Here is an 18,016-nt window from a genome sequence, read left to right on the forward strand (position 1 = left end):
TTTATTCAATATTTATTTCTGTACAAAAAAAGGCTTAAAATTGTAAATACGCTGCATGCTAAGAAAACACAAACTGATACACCATATTGTCTTAAAACACCTTTCTTTGCGTTTTCTCAGTTTTTGAAGTTGCAAGATGGGCCACAGGTAGATGTGGTCCCAGGCGGGGAATGCCAAACTGCTGAGCTCGTGCGCTTGAAGTATCGAGGCTTGCTCTTCCCAAAAATGTCCTCCAGCTTAGGGCTCGGAATTAGCCCAAAGAGTTGGTCAACATTCACTGGGTGATAGTATTGGTGTAAAATGGCTTGACTAAGCTGAGACCCTACAGAAACAACCACATCAGAGAAGCAGACTCATCACAAATAAGTTTTCAGTGCTCTGCTTAAGGTGCCCTTTCCCTAAGGGCCTGCAGGACAGTTACTCTTCTTCCACGCCTGAAAAACTGTTACCTGTACAGTGAGCGTGATTAACGGTTTTCCTGCTCCTTGCAAAGCTTTGAACCCCACACCCATCTTCAGGTTGCCAGCAGCGCTTGTTTTAAGTTACTCAGCGCACTAGAGAGATCCCAAACCCACCCCACCCTGGTTTCCCTCAGGAGGATGGGCTGCCTCGTTACTAGTGAGCCCCCAGCATTCTTTTCACACCCTCGGATCCAAACACTTGCACAAAGGTCTTTGGTTAACTTCCGCACAACAGCGCTTGTGGGAAAGCGGCTCCAGTCCCCCTCACCAGAGCCAGCAGCTGCCGGCACTGCTGAAGTCTCACAGCTCCTGGACCGCGCTTTGGGGAAGCTGAGATTGCACAAGTGAACCTGGAAAGCTCCGGCTTCCCAGGGAGGGAATTGAAGGAAGCCGAGCCAAACTTGGCACCTACCATCAGCCCAGGCAGGGACAGGCTTCCGAGGCTCATCCTCATCATCTGTGGAGTCATCACTGTTCAGATCCATCCCATAGTTATTTTCGTTTACCTTTGGGGATCTGCATTCCTTTGTGCCCTTCGGGGGCCCTAAGTAGGATGTGGAGATGGATTTCTGAAACCACAGAGACAGCGCTGATTAGAGCGGGAAGCAGACCTTCCAGTCTGGCAGGAGAGCCTGCCTTGCCAGGGCAGGCTGACTACCAGGCTCGTGCAGCCTGACCCTTCGCAGGCACCTCAAAGCTCCGGCACTAGCGAGACGAACAGACTGTGCTACGGTCCCGGCTCAGATCCCACAGCAAGGTGCTGTTAAGGCACCTAGACAGCACCCTCACATGGAGCATAAGCCATGAGTTCAGAGGCGAGTTCCCAATGCCGCATGCTGGGCAAGGAACTCCACTGTATAGGGAAGGCGGCCGGAAACAAGCGCCGACAGCTGACTTTCCAGAGCAGATGCAGCATTCACACTCATTTCCATCCCTAGTTCAAAAAACAGGAGAGCCAAAAAGGTCACCTACCTGTGTCTGGGAAGCCTTTGATCTACACCTTAACTGGAACATTTATAATATTCCTACTTGACAGGTAACTTGGGTTGAGATTTTCAGGAAAACCCTGAAGTGCTCAAATCCTTTTGGCTTTTTTTTTTTTTAACTGAACTTTGCTGTGAAACCATGGCCCCCTGATAGCCAAGCTGTAGCACGGGACGGTGTACTGCAGCAGGGACTGCAAACCGCAAGCTGAAACAGCCGCTTGCCTACCCTGCAGCTTCCAAGCTGCCAGGAAGAGCCTGCCAGTACCCGGGCAGGAAGAAGCCGGGGCTCCATTTCACATTGAAGCTGCAGGTCAGAACAGCGCAAGCCAAAGCTCAGAGACACCTCCTGGCTTTGCAGTGAGGAACAGAGACGACTAGAGGACCTGACAGTTGTATGTAATACAGGAATACATAGAGGTGCTGACCAGAGAATAAACTAGGAAGGCAAGCCTAATTCTGCAGCACTCTGCATTAAGGGAATGCAGAAGTATACACACATCTGCACTAATACAAAAATGGTCACTGTGCTCAGCGACTTGATAACTACTTTTAACCCTTTTCCCCTCCTGTTTCTTGTAGAAAAGCCTTAGAAGAACATACCATTATGTCTAAGCACTTGGCTTTTGCACACATGGCTCTACCACTCAAACCCTTCCACATGTTTCATGGCAGATCTGGTTTTCGTTCTCCAGAGCTTGGACATGAGTCACAGCACAGAGAAGTCGAGCAGGAAGAAGAGGAGCCGGTCAGCCCCAAGACAAGAGAGTTTACCGGCAGAGGCAGTACTCAGGTCTGTTTGGCTCTGAGCAGCTTTTTCTCCAGCCCTCCAGTTATCAGGTCTAAGCAGCTCCAACTGAAGCAGGCTCCTGGAGACCCGAGAGCCAGGCTCCAGCGGCAGGCCGGCATCAGCGGCTGCCGTGCGGCTCCAGGCACCGCAGGCTGAGCTGTGCCTCATGGTGTGCTGCCATCCTGTGGCCATTTCCAGCATCTCTGCCAAGATAAAACACTTGTTTTTCCTTCGGGTTCCCCGTGTGCTGAGCTCCCGGCCAAGCACCCGAGAAGACAGACATCCCCATCCTCTGCACAGATGCCTGTTAAACCCCAACAGCCTACGCTTGAGGACTTCATTTCCTGCTCCATCGCTGATGGATAATAAATCTGCAGGCTGGCTCCAAACCACAGGAGCCAGTTAGACACCACAGACTCATTTTATTTGAGGGCTCTGCTGGAATCGGGACTCACCTTTACAGTTTTGCTCAGCCATGTGCCAGAGACAGCAGTCAATGCTTCTGGTTGCTTGATTTTCTCCTCTCCCAGCTGCTGCTGTGGCTCCTGCAGATCATCGTCCTCCTGTTAAGATGCAAGAATTAAGTCATTCTTCATTCATGTTCACCCAAGCAAAACAGCCAGACTATCTCTGGAACACAGCCATATTTTCTGGGGCCCTTGCAAAAAAATCCTCAGTCCCTCTGTGTCGTCTTCTTCAGAAAAACCCAAACCCAAGACTCAAAGATAAACCAAGACCCATCTTTCCTCAGATCCAGATCAACAAGGTCTCTAGAGCCTACATTCAGCTTTACCGCTTTGAGCCAGGTATTAGAAGCCATGGCAATGGATTCTGGTTGCTTGGCTCTCTTCTCCTGGTGCAGCACTTTTGGGCTCTTCCTCCTCATAAAGAGAAAAAAATTTCACTGCTTAAACTCTTTTTCAGCCCAAACCACTTTATCCAGGAGTCTCTTCTCCCGTACTGCTCAGTAGGGAAGAGCTAACAGGAGGGCAAGAGCTGCAGGCACTTTAAGTTGTATTCAACTTCTCTTATCTAGAGGAGCTTTGCTGCGGCTCACTCCAGCCCAGTTGCTGGCAACATATGAAGAATTTAGACCTTCATTAAAATTATACAGCACAAATAGGAGTCTGCCATGGACCTAGTGAGCAAGAGCAGCAAGAGCAAATACAGAAGGAGGAATTTATCCTTAAGAGTAGCAGCATTTGGGGGTTTGCTTTTTTACTAATGAAGAAGGCAGAAGAAAGAATAATGTTAAGAGTAGAGAGAGAGTGGAAAGAAAATGTTACTGTGACATTTTGAGACAAATGGCCTTGACTTTAAGCCATAACATTCTTTGTATAAATGCAAGTGACATTACGTGAAGCCATATGATACCTGAAGTTTGTTATGGGGATCACATCCTCCAAATACAGTGAGTGAATGTAGTAGGAAAAAAAATAAACCTCTTACTAATTTCCATATTCATTTAAGTATCAGTGAATGCCATTTGGAGGTGTTCTTCAGAGTGCCATTGTATGGCTGTCATCCACCTTGTGATGGGGCTGAGAAGGCTCACCTGTTAACAAGAAAACAGTCAACCCCGACTTTGTCAACAGAGTTGGCTTATTCTTGCACAAACCCCAACTCCTTACAATAACGTTTGGCTTGTCATCAGTTTTATTGTATTTGTTCCTCTAAATAACATAATAGTGAATGTGAAAGCCTTAAACAGTAACACAGCACTTGGAGAACAAGTCTGATCTCAAAATAAGTCTGTGTATCCTATGCCTCACTAGTTTACAACAGAGAAGTTGTTCCAAGAGCACTTCAGCTCCCCACCTTTATGTCTTTTTCAGTAAACACTGCTGACTCCAGCTGTGGTTGGAGGCCCTTCTCTTTTCCTCGCTGTTTGTGATCCCTGGGGAAAAAAACCTGTAATTTAGTTATAGAGGAAAGCATGTCTGCCTCCCCACCCCAAGCATTCTGACAGCCTCTTGCTTCAGTACCCCAAACCTTTGGGACAGCCTGACACTCACACAGTCTCCCAGTTTCAGCAATACTATTTATATTTACTGCTTCACCATGCCTGTTGCCAAGTCCCCTCCTCCAGGATAGAAACAAGCTAATACCTCTCCTTCACTTGTTCCACCTGTTGCTGCTCTACAAGATCTTTCAGTTCCAAGACTTTCTTTCCTTTTTCTTTCACTTCATCCTCTCTCCTTTTCTGCAGTGGTTCTTGCTGCTCAAATTCATCTTCCTCCTGAAGAAGAAAGAAGAAAACCCTTGTAACCCTCCAGCTCAAGTGGGGAAAGATGGGAGGATATGAAGCGAATACTTGGAGACAATCTGTGCTTGTTATATCCCATTCTTACCTCCCATGGCCTGCCTACCAGTTGGGTGACTCTCCCTTCTGTCCTCGTGGTACCCTTGTGTTCAAACCCAACATCAACTGTCTAGACAGAAGTCTTGCAGCATGGACCCTACAAGTCCCTGCAGCAGGAAGCAGTAACCTTTCCCTGCCCGCCAGAACAGTGCGCGGGTTCCCTGCTACTCCTTTCCTGTTCTACATGCAGGAGGGACCTAGAGTTCTCTTACCACCCTCAGCACTTTCTGCTTCCGTGCATCGGCTTCCCCATGCTTCTTCCACAGTTTTTTCTTGCTCCGCTCTTCTGCCAGTTTCTCTTCCCGTACTTGTGAGAGGCGCACCTGAGAAAGCCACATGTGTCTGCTCCACCGCCCACGAGGACACACCTCACAGCCTTGTCCAAGTGGAGGACAGGGACTGCGTCTGAAGCCCGTGATATTCCAGGTCCTAAGGAGACTGAGAACCCAACACCCAGCAAGTGGCACGCGTGCATTGGACTTAGTGCCAACCTCGTGCAGCAAGTCCACCACTTACTACAGGCCACGTGAAGAGACACCCATTTCTTGGAGTGACAGGAGAAAGGAGCACAGAGACCGTCACACAACCCCAAAATACATGCTTCCACCTTTAAGTGATTCTCTGCAGAACAAGGGGATCTAGCGTCTGGTTTCCACTTTGCCTGCAGTGCTGCTGTCGACTGAGCGAGCTGCAGTATGAGCTGGGGATGTGAAAGCTGACTGAGCCCCAGAGACACGGTTCCTTCACCTGGGCTGTCTGTCCCAGTAAAAGCACGAGCATGTCCACAGCAGCAGACTAGCCAGGGCTGCGTGTACTTTTGGTCGCTCAGGTTTTGGGAAAGGCTGAAAGGAGCACGATTCCTTTGTTTTTTCTAAGGCTGACCCTTTCTCAAAGTCACTTGAGTCCATCCCCCAAAATGAGCAACCATCCTTTTCCCAAAGGCTGCCAGGGCTCTGGGTCAGTCAGGCACAGCCTCCCTCAATCCCGCAGAACCTGCACGGTTGTACGAAAGCAGCAACGCTGTCTGCACACAGCCGTCAACAGCCCATCCTAGCATGCTCTTCATCTTCTACCTGTCCTCAAGAGGGCCAGACAAAGCTTTCAAAACCAAACATGACACAAATACACACAGAGCCAAGTCTACTAGTCACGAGCATCCCTTGCATGCTTGGTAGCTATTCTTTCCCACCACGCTTTTGCAGCCTCCCTGCAAGCACCGTGGCTTGGCTGTCTGTAATGTTTTGTGCGAACAGCTCCCCGAGTGCATTGTAAGCTGAGTAAGGCTGTCTCACCTGCAGGGCCTGTTCACAGGACGGTCAAGGGATGCTGCCACATTCCTTGAATGCAGAGCACCATAAACACTGCATGTCAGAACAGGAATGTTTAGAACCACTGCAGAGGTATGGAGAACAAAAGCCTCCTCTTGTTAGACAGAGTTTCGGTGTCTCCGATGCAGACATACCCACCACCCGATTAGTCACCATCAGCAGCAATCCTGTGCTTGCACGTATCATGCCAGTGGCCTGTTTGCACCCTCTTGGTCTCACAGCTCACCAAGATAATGTCACTGTACGGAGTGGTCCAAAGCCTGGTCAGCCTTCTTACCTTCTCATCATTCTGTAAAATCTTCTGCTCCATCCGCTTTTTCTTCTCTTCTTCCATTTGTTCCACCCGCTCCCGAGCCTGCAGTGCCTTCCTCAGACGCTCTTCCCTCTTTCTGGACAGTGTGTGGGCAAGAGGGGCCCGTGAGCTTTGTCTGCCCTAGCAGAGAGGATGACGGGGGAACAGGGACTTGCCATGCTAATTGGGGAAAACAGCTATCTGCTCGCCTTGCTTTGGCTGAGCTTAGCCTCAGCTCACTTCTGGATTAAGTTCAGACATTAGCAGGTGCTTTGCACCGATGCAGTTCTTACTGCAGTGAGCCATGAACAGCAGTGCCCAGGCAGCATCACTTGCAAAACGCTCCTTCCAAGTGGGAGGCACAAAGCACGGTACAGCAGTGCTGTCTGCCTGGCAGGGAAGGCCTCCGAGGCAATTCTCTGCTGAACCAGGGAAGGAACAGGAGGTAAAGGACCCAACTCACTGCTTCATTTCTGCCTGCCGCCGTCTCTTTTCCTCCTCCACTTTCTTTTTCCTCTGTTCCTCAGCCTCCTGCTTCTTCCTGAGACTCTCCAGTCTCTGCCGCTCCTTCTCCTGAAGGGAGATGAGTTCAGACTATACCAATTGCTGAGGCCTGTTTCTACCCTCAGGCTGCTTATGCACAGGCAGCTAGGGGCTAGGCAGCCTGCTAAACAAAGAAGTCACAGTCATATTCACCCACACACCAGGATGGGAAGTGAACAGTAGGGAAGAAACAACGCAGGTTTGGCAACAGTGCTTATTCAACTAATAAGAGCAGAAGAGTCATGGGTATAGGAGGGAAACACCTCAGCCCTTCAGATGCAGAGACTATGTTTAGGCAAGGAACGGCACACTCCTGCTGTAGGCGACCACCTGTAGCAAACACTCCTTGCCTGGGACAGGGTTACCGACACCAGCAGCTGGGAGAACGGGGGAGAAGGGGCACAGTGCAAGCAGTCTTGCTTAGAGGCCAAAAGGCTTCCCAGCAGTTCCCAGCCCCAGCAGAACACACCTGCAAAGAGATCCTGCCACCTCACCATTGGTGTGGCCAGTTTACTCATTTGGACAGAGAGCTGCATGGATGCTAGGGTGAGGGGAAAGAGCTGTCAGTGCCCAGGAGGCAAGCAGCACAGCCGTTACAATCTTCCAGCCCCCACGATTAAGGGTGTCATTACTTACAACAAAGTTTCCCTGTAGAGAAGAGACAAAAAAAATGATTAAGGGTTTGGAAGTAACACTGGAACCCCCCTTCATAGCACACCAGCCCTGTTCTTAGCTGCAATTCCTTACCAGTATGCGGTAGGGAACCCATCGCCTGACCCCGCACTGCCTGTGTCTTTCAGCCCTGCAGCAGCCAATTATGCAAGACACAAGGGCAGATCCCCACTGCAGAGAGAAAAGCTTCCCGCTTTCCTATGGTTCAACAGTTCCAGAATAGAAAAATGTTTCTGCTGACTATAGATAGAGCGACAGATTTCTCTGCATATGAGGAAGGTTTGAGGATTGGTGCTAAAGACCCCCAGCCAATAACAGCGTGTGTGGACAGACTATACAAGGCAACACCAACCAGTTTCCCTCCCCTGGGGAAGCTGAAGTAGAATTGTGAGGCCAGTTTGCTACAAGGACCTGCACTGATCCATGGTAGCAGACAGAACTAGGAATATGTTATGCTTCTCTAAACAAATGGTCCCCCCTGCCACTCTCCCAAACTTGCTCCCCTCCTCCAGCCCTGCGAGGGAAGGTGGGGCTCTGACTCACCTTAAGATCAGGTCGGGTGGGAGTATTGCGTTTGATGAAGTTCTTTATGACACCCCCACGTCCTGTGGGCCCCGGGCTCGCGAGCAGCTGGTTTCGCTGCACAGCCTGCAGGAAGTTTTTCAATGGTCTAACAACCTAAGAGGAGAAGATGGAGGGAAGTCAGTACCTGCCAGGGAAAGGGAGGCAAAGAAGGGCCCTGGCACCCACTCACCTTGCTAGCTGGAGAGGAAGAAGGTGGAATCTGGTTTGCTGAATTCTTGTGCTTGTCATCCAAAGGGGAAAGGGTATGACCCCCTGGCTGCTGCCCATTCCATATAACACCCATGGCTTGTTTATAGCTTCTCGTCCTGATGGCATTAGGAAGAGGCGCATTAGGTGACCACCACGCTCCCCAATCTTGCCAGAAGCATTTCCTTGCTGTTACACACTTCCCCCTGCCTGCTCACTGCCACCGGAGGACATGGGGCTCCTATGAACTCAGTGGGCCCTGTGGCAGGTGCACCATCCAGTCATGAATGAGGACAGGAAAGGCACGCGACAACTTGGTAGGGGAACACCCAAGCTCCAGAGCAGTAATGTACAACATCACGCTCACTCTCATTCTCCGCTCTGAGTCCCAGCGAGCAAGAAGTCTTCGCTATATCTGGTAGTAACAGCACAAGACAGACATAACCCCTGTGTGCTTGCAACTAGCCAGCCTAGCTCGCCTCACTGCAGGGTTTCACGTGCTTTATAAATACTTTGGACGCTCAGATTTACCTGTGTCAGAAATGACTTCACTTGCATCCCCTAATTCCAGGGAAACGGGAGGGACTACTTCACTGCGCAGTCAGGGCCCAATCCAGCAGCAGCCCTGCGGAAGGCTGCAGATCCTGACCCATCACACGGTGCTAAGCGTCCATGCGACAGAGGTTACTGTTACTCCCCTTCCCATCCGCTATCCACAGCAAATTCACCCCAGCAAAACCAGGACAGGAGACCGAGGGCAAAGCTAAAAGCAGGTGAAATCTCATGTGAAACACCAGTAATATAAGCAGTGAGGAAACAAGTCCGGTATTCCAGACACTTGCACAAGATAAAAATAAATAGGTCAGTCACCTACTCACGTTGCCTTCTGCAACTACTCCCGGACCACCCCTTTATGAACCACTCAAGTCACATCTAAGCTGCGAGCTAACCGTGCTATCTTAGCCACCTCTGCTGGTTTGTGCGTGAACTCATGTGTCTGCTTCCCAAGCCAGACCTGGGTCCCAGACCCAAACAAGGCTCAAGAAGTCATGAGGAACTCCCAGGAGACAAGATTTGGCCACAGAATATTTCAAAACCACACTGGAAGAGGGAGTGGGGGGAAGGTAGGGAAACAAACACCCGAAACTTTTTAAAACAAATTACTTAAAAGGCCAGGCTCAAGTCCTTCCAGACCACCGGCTCATTCCTCCTCCCTGTAAATGTCTCATACCAGATGCGCGAGGGATTCTCCTGGGACTTGGCACAGTGGGTTTGTTCCTGGTTCTCGTTCTGGCGTTCACTGTTTGGATTTACACAGCTTCCTGTGAAGAAACCTGTAGTTAGCACCATGTGCAAGGCATCCTGCAGGGCTCCGATTCTTGTCTCCAGCTCATGTGCTCAGAGCCCCGTGGTACGTAACCAAACTGAGAAACCAGAAGCCTGGATGGTTACCTGGAATATCGGTGTTGTATACGCACACTGTGAAGCGTGCTGTAGTACGCATCCTGTACAGACCCTTCTGAACAGGCACAACCCGTCTCACCAAAAAGCCTCCAGCTACTCTTCCCTCCACTCCAGCTACAGCTGCTTATCAGATCCTACAGTTCCCACAGGGGATAAACAAAAAGCCTGAATCTCTCCCTCTCCTTGCTTTGAGGCACAGTAAATAAACAGGACCTGTAAATCCTCACATAATGTAAACCCAGAGGAAAGGGATGTCAAGGCACTTTAACAGAACATTACACTATACGGAAGATCCCAGGCCTACGAGCAATCTCCTTTCAAAGTGTCCCCACTTACTCATTATGCAGATTGGAGCTGGACTGGACAGCATTTGTCTCAAGGCTTGGACACATTTACAAGATGTCCTTGCTTATCTAATTGCATGCCTCACCTCCTCCAGAGATCAAAAGTTCACCTGAAAAATTACCTTGACTGGCCAGAGGTGCTTTTGTTTCAACACAAGTCCCAGATTTTCCACAAACCCTCATGATGACTCCCTGGTCTGTGTGTCTGTGGGGCTTCATGCAGGAAAAGCAAGATCAACTCGAAGTTACCTTCATTGTTCCCTCCCTGCTGCTCAGGAGGTAAGTGCTCTGCAGGAGGGCTGGCAGCTTGTATACTTTTGCTTGAAATGAGGACGTCTTCAGGAGTCTGCAGGAAGAGGAAACAAGCATTCTCTTAGCACAGTTGCTCCAAAGGACAAGGCTACCATGGACCCGCTGCCCTCAGAAAGCCAGTCACTTCCACCTGCTAGGCTAGGGTCTGCTCCTCTCTCAACTAGGCCTGTGCTGCACGGACACCGACTGGCTCATTTTGGTAACAGGGGGTCTGCTCATGAAACACCAGCCCCTGCAGGAAGGACAGTTGCCCAGCACTTCTCAGCCAGAGCAGGAGCTTTACTGAACCTGGACTCCAAAGTCAAAGTGCCTCAAGAGTAACAGGCAGCTTCTACAGACCTCGAAGACACCAATTTTCAAACTACAGATGCTGCAGTCCTGAAAGACAAGTCCCTGTAAAGTGTCTCAGGTTACAAGACCATTAGGCACTTTAAGTACCATTATGGTATATTCACAGGAGGACAAGCAAAAAAGTTGCTGCAGCACAGCATCCTAGCAGGTTACGAGGCTGCCTGCACACAGGCCGTGCCTTCCCCTGCCTGCTAAGCTACCACCACCACCCGGAGCAGAGCCACCTGCCTGTTCCCACTGCCGCTGATGCTTCCCAACAGCAGCAGGGAGCTGCTCCGAAGCAGAGCCCACCCTCTCTCTGCTGGGCTAGTTTTCACCTCAGCTGGTTCGCAGCACAACCACACAAGAAGTTTTTGCCAGCTCAAAGGAGGGGATGGGTTTCTTTGTCCTGCTAGCACTGCAGGCTTACGCTAGCTTGCTGTGTACATAGCCTTGCGGCCAAGGACAGCACATTAACTTGCACTGCCCTCCCGATTTGTGTCTCAAACCAGCCATGCAACAGAGGCTAAGAATACACGCAGTCAATTACCATGCCCAGCTGACAGGCAAAAGCTTGCTGACTCCTGGGAACCTGGCCAAGCACCTCCAAAAACTCCATCCTGAAGAGGCCTTATCAAGGCACAAAATGTCTCTGCCCACCAGGAGCTAGAGAGCCAACCGGCTTACCTAGCTGCCTAAGCATTAGAAGGGCAGCACTGCCCAACTCAGCAGCGCCTTCGCTGAGCTGGAAGGAACGTGACAGAACGATCCCTTGGCCGCATTCCCTGCTTCCAGTAGCAACGCTCAGCAAAAGGTATCAACTCGGGCAAGAAGGTGTCCAGACAGAGAGTTTGTAGGTTGTTCCTTAGAACTTACTTTTTCACTTGGGGGATTCAGTTCCAGTCCGGGTCTGTAAAAGAAGAGCTATTTTAATTATTTCAACTTTCTGAAGGGTGAGTGACAAGTGATAAAACTATGATGGAGCCAGCATATGGGACCCCAAGGAAAGTGCAGATAAACCTAAGTACATCCAGAGGCACAAGCCTGTTTCAGCCAGGCCACACAGAGGCGAAGCTGTAAATTCTTCTGATGGACCGTTCCATTGCATTACTGAACACCACACTGATGAGCTTCGTCCCCTCCTGCAGAACTTCCACGTAGCAGGTAAAAAGGAAGCTCCGTGAGCCTTAGGCTGAGCCTTACGTGTCCACCTTTCAGGCCAGCCCACAGCTGACTGACCTCCAGCACCACCAGGCATTCAGAAGCTGGTTACAGCCAGGAGTCCCAGGACATCATTCACATGATGCCAGCCAACACCAGGCAGAGCAACGGCTGGCAGCCTCTCAGGCCTTATGGCATAGGCTGGACCCCACACTAACGCAGTGATTAACCTCACCATGCTCTGAACAGGCTTCTGAAAAGGAAGGGCTGTGCCTGAACAGCACAAACTTTGAAATGTCAACCAGCCCCAGGTGACAACATCACCTAAACAGTCTGTTACAAAACCAGTCCTATATCTAATATAAAAGCAACCCATATAGCTTCCTTGGAGGGTTTTCTGTGGTTTCTTCCTGCCTGCTTTACATGGTAGCCTCACCTCGTGCTGCTGGTCACATCTTCTTCCACAAAAACCTCCAAGGAGCTTTGACCTGGAGGAGAAAGACACAAGCTAGCTTGGGGATTTCATTCTGAGGCTTCCCAACAGCAGCAACGTGTGCATGGTAGAGCTCAGGCCTCTGTGCAGGCTTTCCTCCCAGGGAACACGCCGATTGCTCATCTCAGCTTTCCACACCAGCACTACCACCTCCCTCAAGTGTCACTGACAAACTGGTGTAGGCTGGGAAGGCAGAGAACTGAAGCAGCAGCTCCTCTGCCTGCAGACTGCTCCAGCTGCACAAACATGCTCTTGCCTGTGTCAGAGATAGCATTTCCCAGTCAATCGACTTCAGCTACTGCCTCCCTACATGGTTTTATGCAGAGATTTGGTGGATTTAGGCTGATTTCATTCCCCCCATAACACCACTTAGCTGAAAGTGTTATAACAAATGCCTAGATACAGTGTGACTCAAAGCTGACAAAACTAAATACCAAAGGCCTCAGTGCTTTATTAGAAGCCAATCTGACTTCAGAAGCAATGATTTTAGAAAGTCGAAATAGCAAAACCTTCCCAGGAGTAGTGGGAACAGAGGATACGAGGAGTTTAGTGCTACCAGGAATAGCCTGGATTTCTGAATCTTGTTTCCTCCAATGACTGTGCTATTTGGTTCTCAGTCCATCCACTCCATCTTCACCCAAAAAGCATTTAAGTTCCTCTGCCAATTTCAGCCAAATTTCAGGGCGTGGAGACATTCAGTTCCTATAGATTTTTTTGAGAGTTGGCAGAAGACACTGAAATTAAAGCCTCTCCCTAGGGAATGCTACAGTCTCTTCTGATCGGCCAAACCGCACACGTGGCTAGAACCAGCCAGACCACATCTTCCCTTTCACTCTTGTTTTTCTTGCCCATCCACAACCTATGTAACCCAACCTCCAACCCCTGGGCCTACGCCCCAGCAGACGCTTCCTTCACCTGCTGCAGCAAAATACAGCCTGAGACTTGGTCCGACAGCAGATGCAGACCTGTAGATTGCACCCCAAACGGGTGGAAGCCACAAAGCCTATCAACAAGGAGACTAAGAGGGGCCAGAGGCAGAGTTAATACGGATGAGCAGCTCCACAGCTGCTTACTCCCCATGCCAAAGCCGAGAAGCTGATTTAGCACTCGACAACTGAAAGAAACTTACAGCTCACTCTGCTGGAGGCAGAGGATGATTCGTGCGCTGCTGCCTTCTTTGAAATGGCCCGGCTGATAGACCTCCGGATCATGCTCTCTCTTTTGCTGGCCAGTGAATATTTTTCTGCCAAGGAGGCCCTACAGCTCTTGTGGGGGCCGCCCACAAAGCTTCGGCGTCCAGAGCAACGGTGCGTTTTGGATTTCACTGTAGTTATTTTGCTGTCAGAGTCCTGGAAAAGCACCTTTTCGAGGCTGTGAGATCGATCTCCTTGGAGCACGGCAGGATCTCCATTTCTAGCAGCCTTGGGAGTGGAGGTACTTGCTCTTCTTTTGGGGCCCTCCTCCCCCTCCCTTGCTGTCTGGCCAGCAGGGATCACAGTGACAGAAGACACATAGTGCAGCTCAGTGGCTGCATCCCCCTTGGGCAACTGCTCCCCCGTAACAGCCTTACAGGCTGCATCACTGCTATCGGCACCCTGGAGGCAGTCCTGACTATCGGTCTTCGCCATGGGACCTTGAGCTTCTGCCGGACACTTCCCAGTCAGTGCTGGGAGCTCGGTTTTAACACTGGCCTGAGACCTCACCACACAGTCGGGCACGGACACCTCTTCCCCCTGATGGCCGGGGTTCTGGGGCTGCTCTTTGCTGCGGCGCCTTTGGGAACTTGGCTTGGAAGGCACTGGCTTGATGCTGCTTCTCCTTCTGGACAACCTTAAATAAAAACAGTTTTAAATGCAGCGATGAAGAAGTCTCCCACTTCCAAATGATTTTTAGAAAAAAAGCAGACAACAAGTTTTGAAGTGAACCTGCAGGCTTCTTCCCTCCACCATTCCCCCTTGCAACCCATCCCTTATCACTGGTGAAATGCAGGAGCTGAACCTCGAGAGCTCACAGATGTGCTCTGGCAGATTTAGCTGGAACAGTGTAGAAATTGCTGCTTACTGCTCTCTGCTGCCTGCAAGATGTTTTTTTGCTGGGCGTTACTACTCTATACCATAGGCAGGAATGCAGGACACATACCCTCACTGCAACCATCCCAGCTATCGGCCTGGCATGCTGGGTTGACTCACGAATAAAGGTTGTATTGTACAGACACAAACTGCAGCATCTGAGGTACCAGGACACTCGTTGCTCTTTGCAGATCGTAACCCACAGCCCCAGGCGGAGCTGACACCAGCGGACAGTAAAGCCATACTGATACAGCCAACTCCACTCTGCCTGACATCCACACTGGAGGGATTTTGGATCGAAGATACTGCAGTCTCCCATGATCAACTTTGTGTGGAAGTCTCCCCTGTAGAGATCTACAAGATCCCAGCTAGAAAGAGAAGGCTCTGCAGCTCTCTGGCAGGCTGCTCAGCATAAAACACATCCCAAGCACTGGGGAGGCAGGGACCCAGCGCTGAGAAAACATCCATGGCTCTAAATGCAGAGTTTGTGAACAGGCCGGGAAACACAGCAATGCTGCCATACACGTGGTACCTGACAGCGTAATCCTGAGGAAGGCAACAAAAAAATACCTGTACAGTTAGGACTCACAAATTCTTTGAATTACTGTTATTTAAGAGAAAAATTATCAGGTACAGTAACTGTCTCTAGCTCTATCGCTTCAGTTAAACCTGACCAACTACACAGAGGCTCGGGGAACCTCGGCAGCGAAATCCTCTTTGCTCCATGAGGTAACTTGCCACAAGAGGATGGAGCCACACACTTGATCAGCAAGTCAAGGAGATCAGGTGGACAAATCCAAAAACAAAGGACAACTTTGGCTGTCCAGAGAAAGGCAGCTTCCAATGCCAAAGTGACCCAGAGGTAGCCAGGCAAAGGGTGGAGATTGGAGACAGACGAAACGGAGAGCTAACGTGGAAGTGTGCAACAGCTAGAAAAGGCAGCTAAGAAAACCCACTGCGGTGTGAGAACAAGGTTTTACAGCCCCTGGTGCAAGAGCTCCAGCAAGCAGTGACTTGTCCTACCGCCAGTATTCAAGCTGATACCCTCTGCCCTCCTTCCAGCCTCGTTCTCTTAATTTATCATTCTGACCTCTAGCAAGAAGAGGAACTTTTTGCTAGAATTAGCAAAAAAAGACTACTAATTGGGAAATGTGTAACTAACAATACACTAAGAAATGGGTTTTAAAATACATACAGAGAAAAACAGAGCAAGGAAAACAACAATGGCCTGACCCCGCAGGATGGAGCGCAACGTGCTGAACTGCAGCGTGAACTTCCTGTTGACAAATGACCACTCGCCCAGACATTTTGTCACATCAGCAGATCTTTCTCAAAACTAAGTTTAAATGAGGAAAAATACATGCAAGGCATGTCTTCTTCAGGGGAGCAATCCAGCTGCTACCTGAAAACTAACAGTATGTCTTAAGAGTTCTCCCCGTTTAGATCCGCAACATTTTCTTTCTCCTGCTCTCCTTCACCACACACACGCATGAACTTCCCACGCTTCCTTACTATTCTTGCTGTTCTCTCCATCCTCCATGTCTGGTTTCTGACAGTCTTTTAGTTCTAACTCTTCCTGTCCAACTTCTGTGGGTTTTTCACCATGGTTATCAAATTTAAGTGCCTTAACGCATAAACAGTTTACTACTGCATGCCCAGTGACAAGGTTTGGGTCACACTACAGCAACTGTCAGTGTGCCTACCCTCAGCTCACAGCATATGCTTCTCTGAAGGGAAGGTTACCTTAACCGCCTTGCCGCTGACAACAAGATGAGAGCAGATACACAGTCAGCTACCACGAAGCAGTGGCACCAAGGAAGCTAATTAGCATCACAGCCATCCCTGACTACACATGCAATTAAATCATGCCCTACACCATCCTGCCTTAGCATCTGTTTGCAGGCAACTGTTGTCTACTTAGGACTAGTTTTAAAAACCTCACGTACAGTTGGTTCTGAGCAAATCACTTGGAATTTCCACTTCAGTTTCACTGCTAATCCCTTTGAGCCTTTCTGCCTGCCAGTTCAAACAATGATTGCGGACATGCCGTTTCTGCCCGCCACGGGTAGCAGCTTCCATTCTCAGGTTCTCCAGGCACCAGCACGAAGGTTTAGGCAGTGAACACCAGTAGCAACCTCAAAAATCATCAAAACCGTGCTGAAACAAAATCAAATGAAACAAAAACCAAATCCACACAGACAAGAAAAGAGAATATTTATTATTGTTTCTAACCAGAAAAAAGAAAAAAACAAAAATGAAAGTGAAGGAAGCCAGACAGCTCTATCCCAAACTTTCACAAGAATCAAAATGTTGATTGATCTTGACATGCCCTTTTAAATGTATTTGCTAACTCAGGGAATAAAGTGCCTATTTCATGTTTCTGTGCATGTGGAAACAGTTACTATCTCGTTTCACTCTTAAACACCATGCGGCAGAGCCAGAACAAACCGGCTCACCTACCTCCTCCTGTTTGGCTCCTTACTTTCATCTTTCAGGCAGGAGGACCGCCTCTTCTTGGGACGCCTCCTCTGTGACGGTGTTTTGGGCATTAATCCAGGTTCAGCCCCAAAGTTGCTGTTGAGCAGACAAATGCAGAAGACAGAGATTGCTTCCCCCCGCTGCCTGAAACAATACTACCCACGACCTATCCACAAAATAAGGGCCACTCATTAAGAAGGATGAGTGCTGGGTGAGAAACAAGCAAGTGCAATGTACCAACCACCTGGCACCGAGGCTCAAACGGAGCTGCTGAACACACGGCTACGGCAAGTCACAGCTGCTCAGCCGCAAAACCCAACACCCACCGGGCCTCGCACCAGGGCTGGCCCACCAGCAGCTGGGAGCACACGTGGCCTCATGCTCACAGGGGCTGGAAGCGGTTTGAGACCAGCCAGGAGCCTAGGGACAAGGAGGTCCCCTTGAGGGCAGTCCCTACCTATCCACCATCTTCATGCCCTGCTCCTCCACCTCCCGCAGCCAGGCCAAATGCTTGTGCTCGGCATCATGGAGGAACCGGGAGAGCCTCTGCCCGCACACCTCCAGCAGCCGTGTGGGACCGTCAGCCTCTGCCATGGCCCTGCCTGAAACAGAGGGAGAGGCAAAGGCTGGCTGGCACCCAGGGACACCCCAGCGGTGGGAGGAGAGGCGCCAGGCCTGCTTCCTGCCTCGGAGCGGGGTGCGAGGGCAGGCCGAGCCTCAACGCCGCACCCTGGGCAGGCACACGCCTAGAGCTTAGGCCCCGAAGGAGCCCCAGGCCCCTCTGCCTGCCTCCCGCTGGGGCAGGGCAGGCCCACGGGCCCCAGACCTGCTTCACCGCCTCCCCACCGGGACGCCGCTCGGACAGAGAGAACGAGGGACAGAACGAACGAGCGCGCGCCGCGCCGCCATAAGCACAGCTTCCCCCTCCCGCCTCGAGATCGCCTCAGCCTCCCCCCCCTCCGGTAGGGCCTCTTATTGGCTATTGCCCACGTCCATCACTCCCCCGCCGTTAAAGGGCCACAGCCTATTTGCCTGCCTCTTCAAGCCCCGCCTTCCAAGCTGAGACCTCCGTGACCACAGAGACCGGTGAGCAGAGCGGAGCCGATTTTGAGCGCTCTCATGCCGCCTCGCAGCCAATGGGGAGGGCGGGCTGGGGGGCGGCG

General features: G+C 50.5%; 1 protein-coding gene across 1 annotated transcript; it reads right to left on the reverse strand.

Moving 5' to 3' along the window:
• LOC140652964 (inner centromere protein A-like) lies at positions 1 to 17,771 on the reverse strand. The gene is made up of 18 exons (XM_072864454.1): positions 17,311 to 17,771; positions 16,836 to 16,949; positions 13,436 to 14,136; positions 12,250 to 12,301; positions 11,529 to 11,562; positions 10,260 to 10,356; positions 9,434 to 9,524; positions 8,186 to 8,321; positions 7,975 to 8,109; positions 7,396 to 7,407; positions 6,680 to 6,789; positions 6,202 to 6,313; positions 4,812 to 4,919; positions 4,343 to 4,473; positions 4,053 to 4,131; positions 2,690 to 2,797; positions 874 to 1,030; positions 1 to 322 (listed from the first exon to the last, which is right to left on the reverse strand). Exons 1-18 carry the CDS (start codon positions 17,445 to 17,447, stop codon positions 117 to 119), a joined length of 2,520 nt encoding a protein of 839 aa, XP_072720555.1. The 5' UTR covers positions 17,448 to 17,771; the 3' UTR covers positions 1 to 116.
• Between the last annotated feature and the right edge of the window lie 245 nt (positions 17,772 to 18,016).

The sequence above is a fragment of the Ciconia boyciana genome, chromosome 6, assembly GCF_034638445.1.
Source record: "Ciconia boyciana chromosome 6, ASM3463844v1, whole genome shotgun sequence".
NCBI classification, from domain to species: domain Eukaryota; kingdom Metazoa; phylum Chordata; class Aves; order Ciconiiformes; family Ciconiidae; genus Ciconia; species Ciconia boyciana.

Excerpts from the sequence above, each read along its gene's own strand:
- LOC140652964 (XM_072864454.1), bottom strand. The coding sequence starts at position 17,447 with ATGGCAGAGGCTGACGGTCCCACACGGCTGCTGGAGGTGTGCGGGCAG. Across the intron at positions 10,357-11,528 it reads TGAATCCCCCAAGTGAAAAA|ACTCCTGAAGACGTCCTCAT; the intron begins GTAAGTTCTAAG and ends CTCTTCCTGCAG. Across the intron at positions 8,110-8,185 it reads CTTCCTCTCCAGCTAGCAAG|GTTGTTAGACCATTGAAAAA; the intron begins GTGAGTGGGTGC and ends TTCTCCTCTTAG.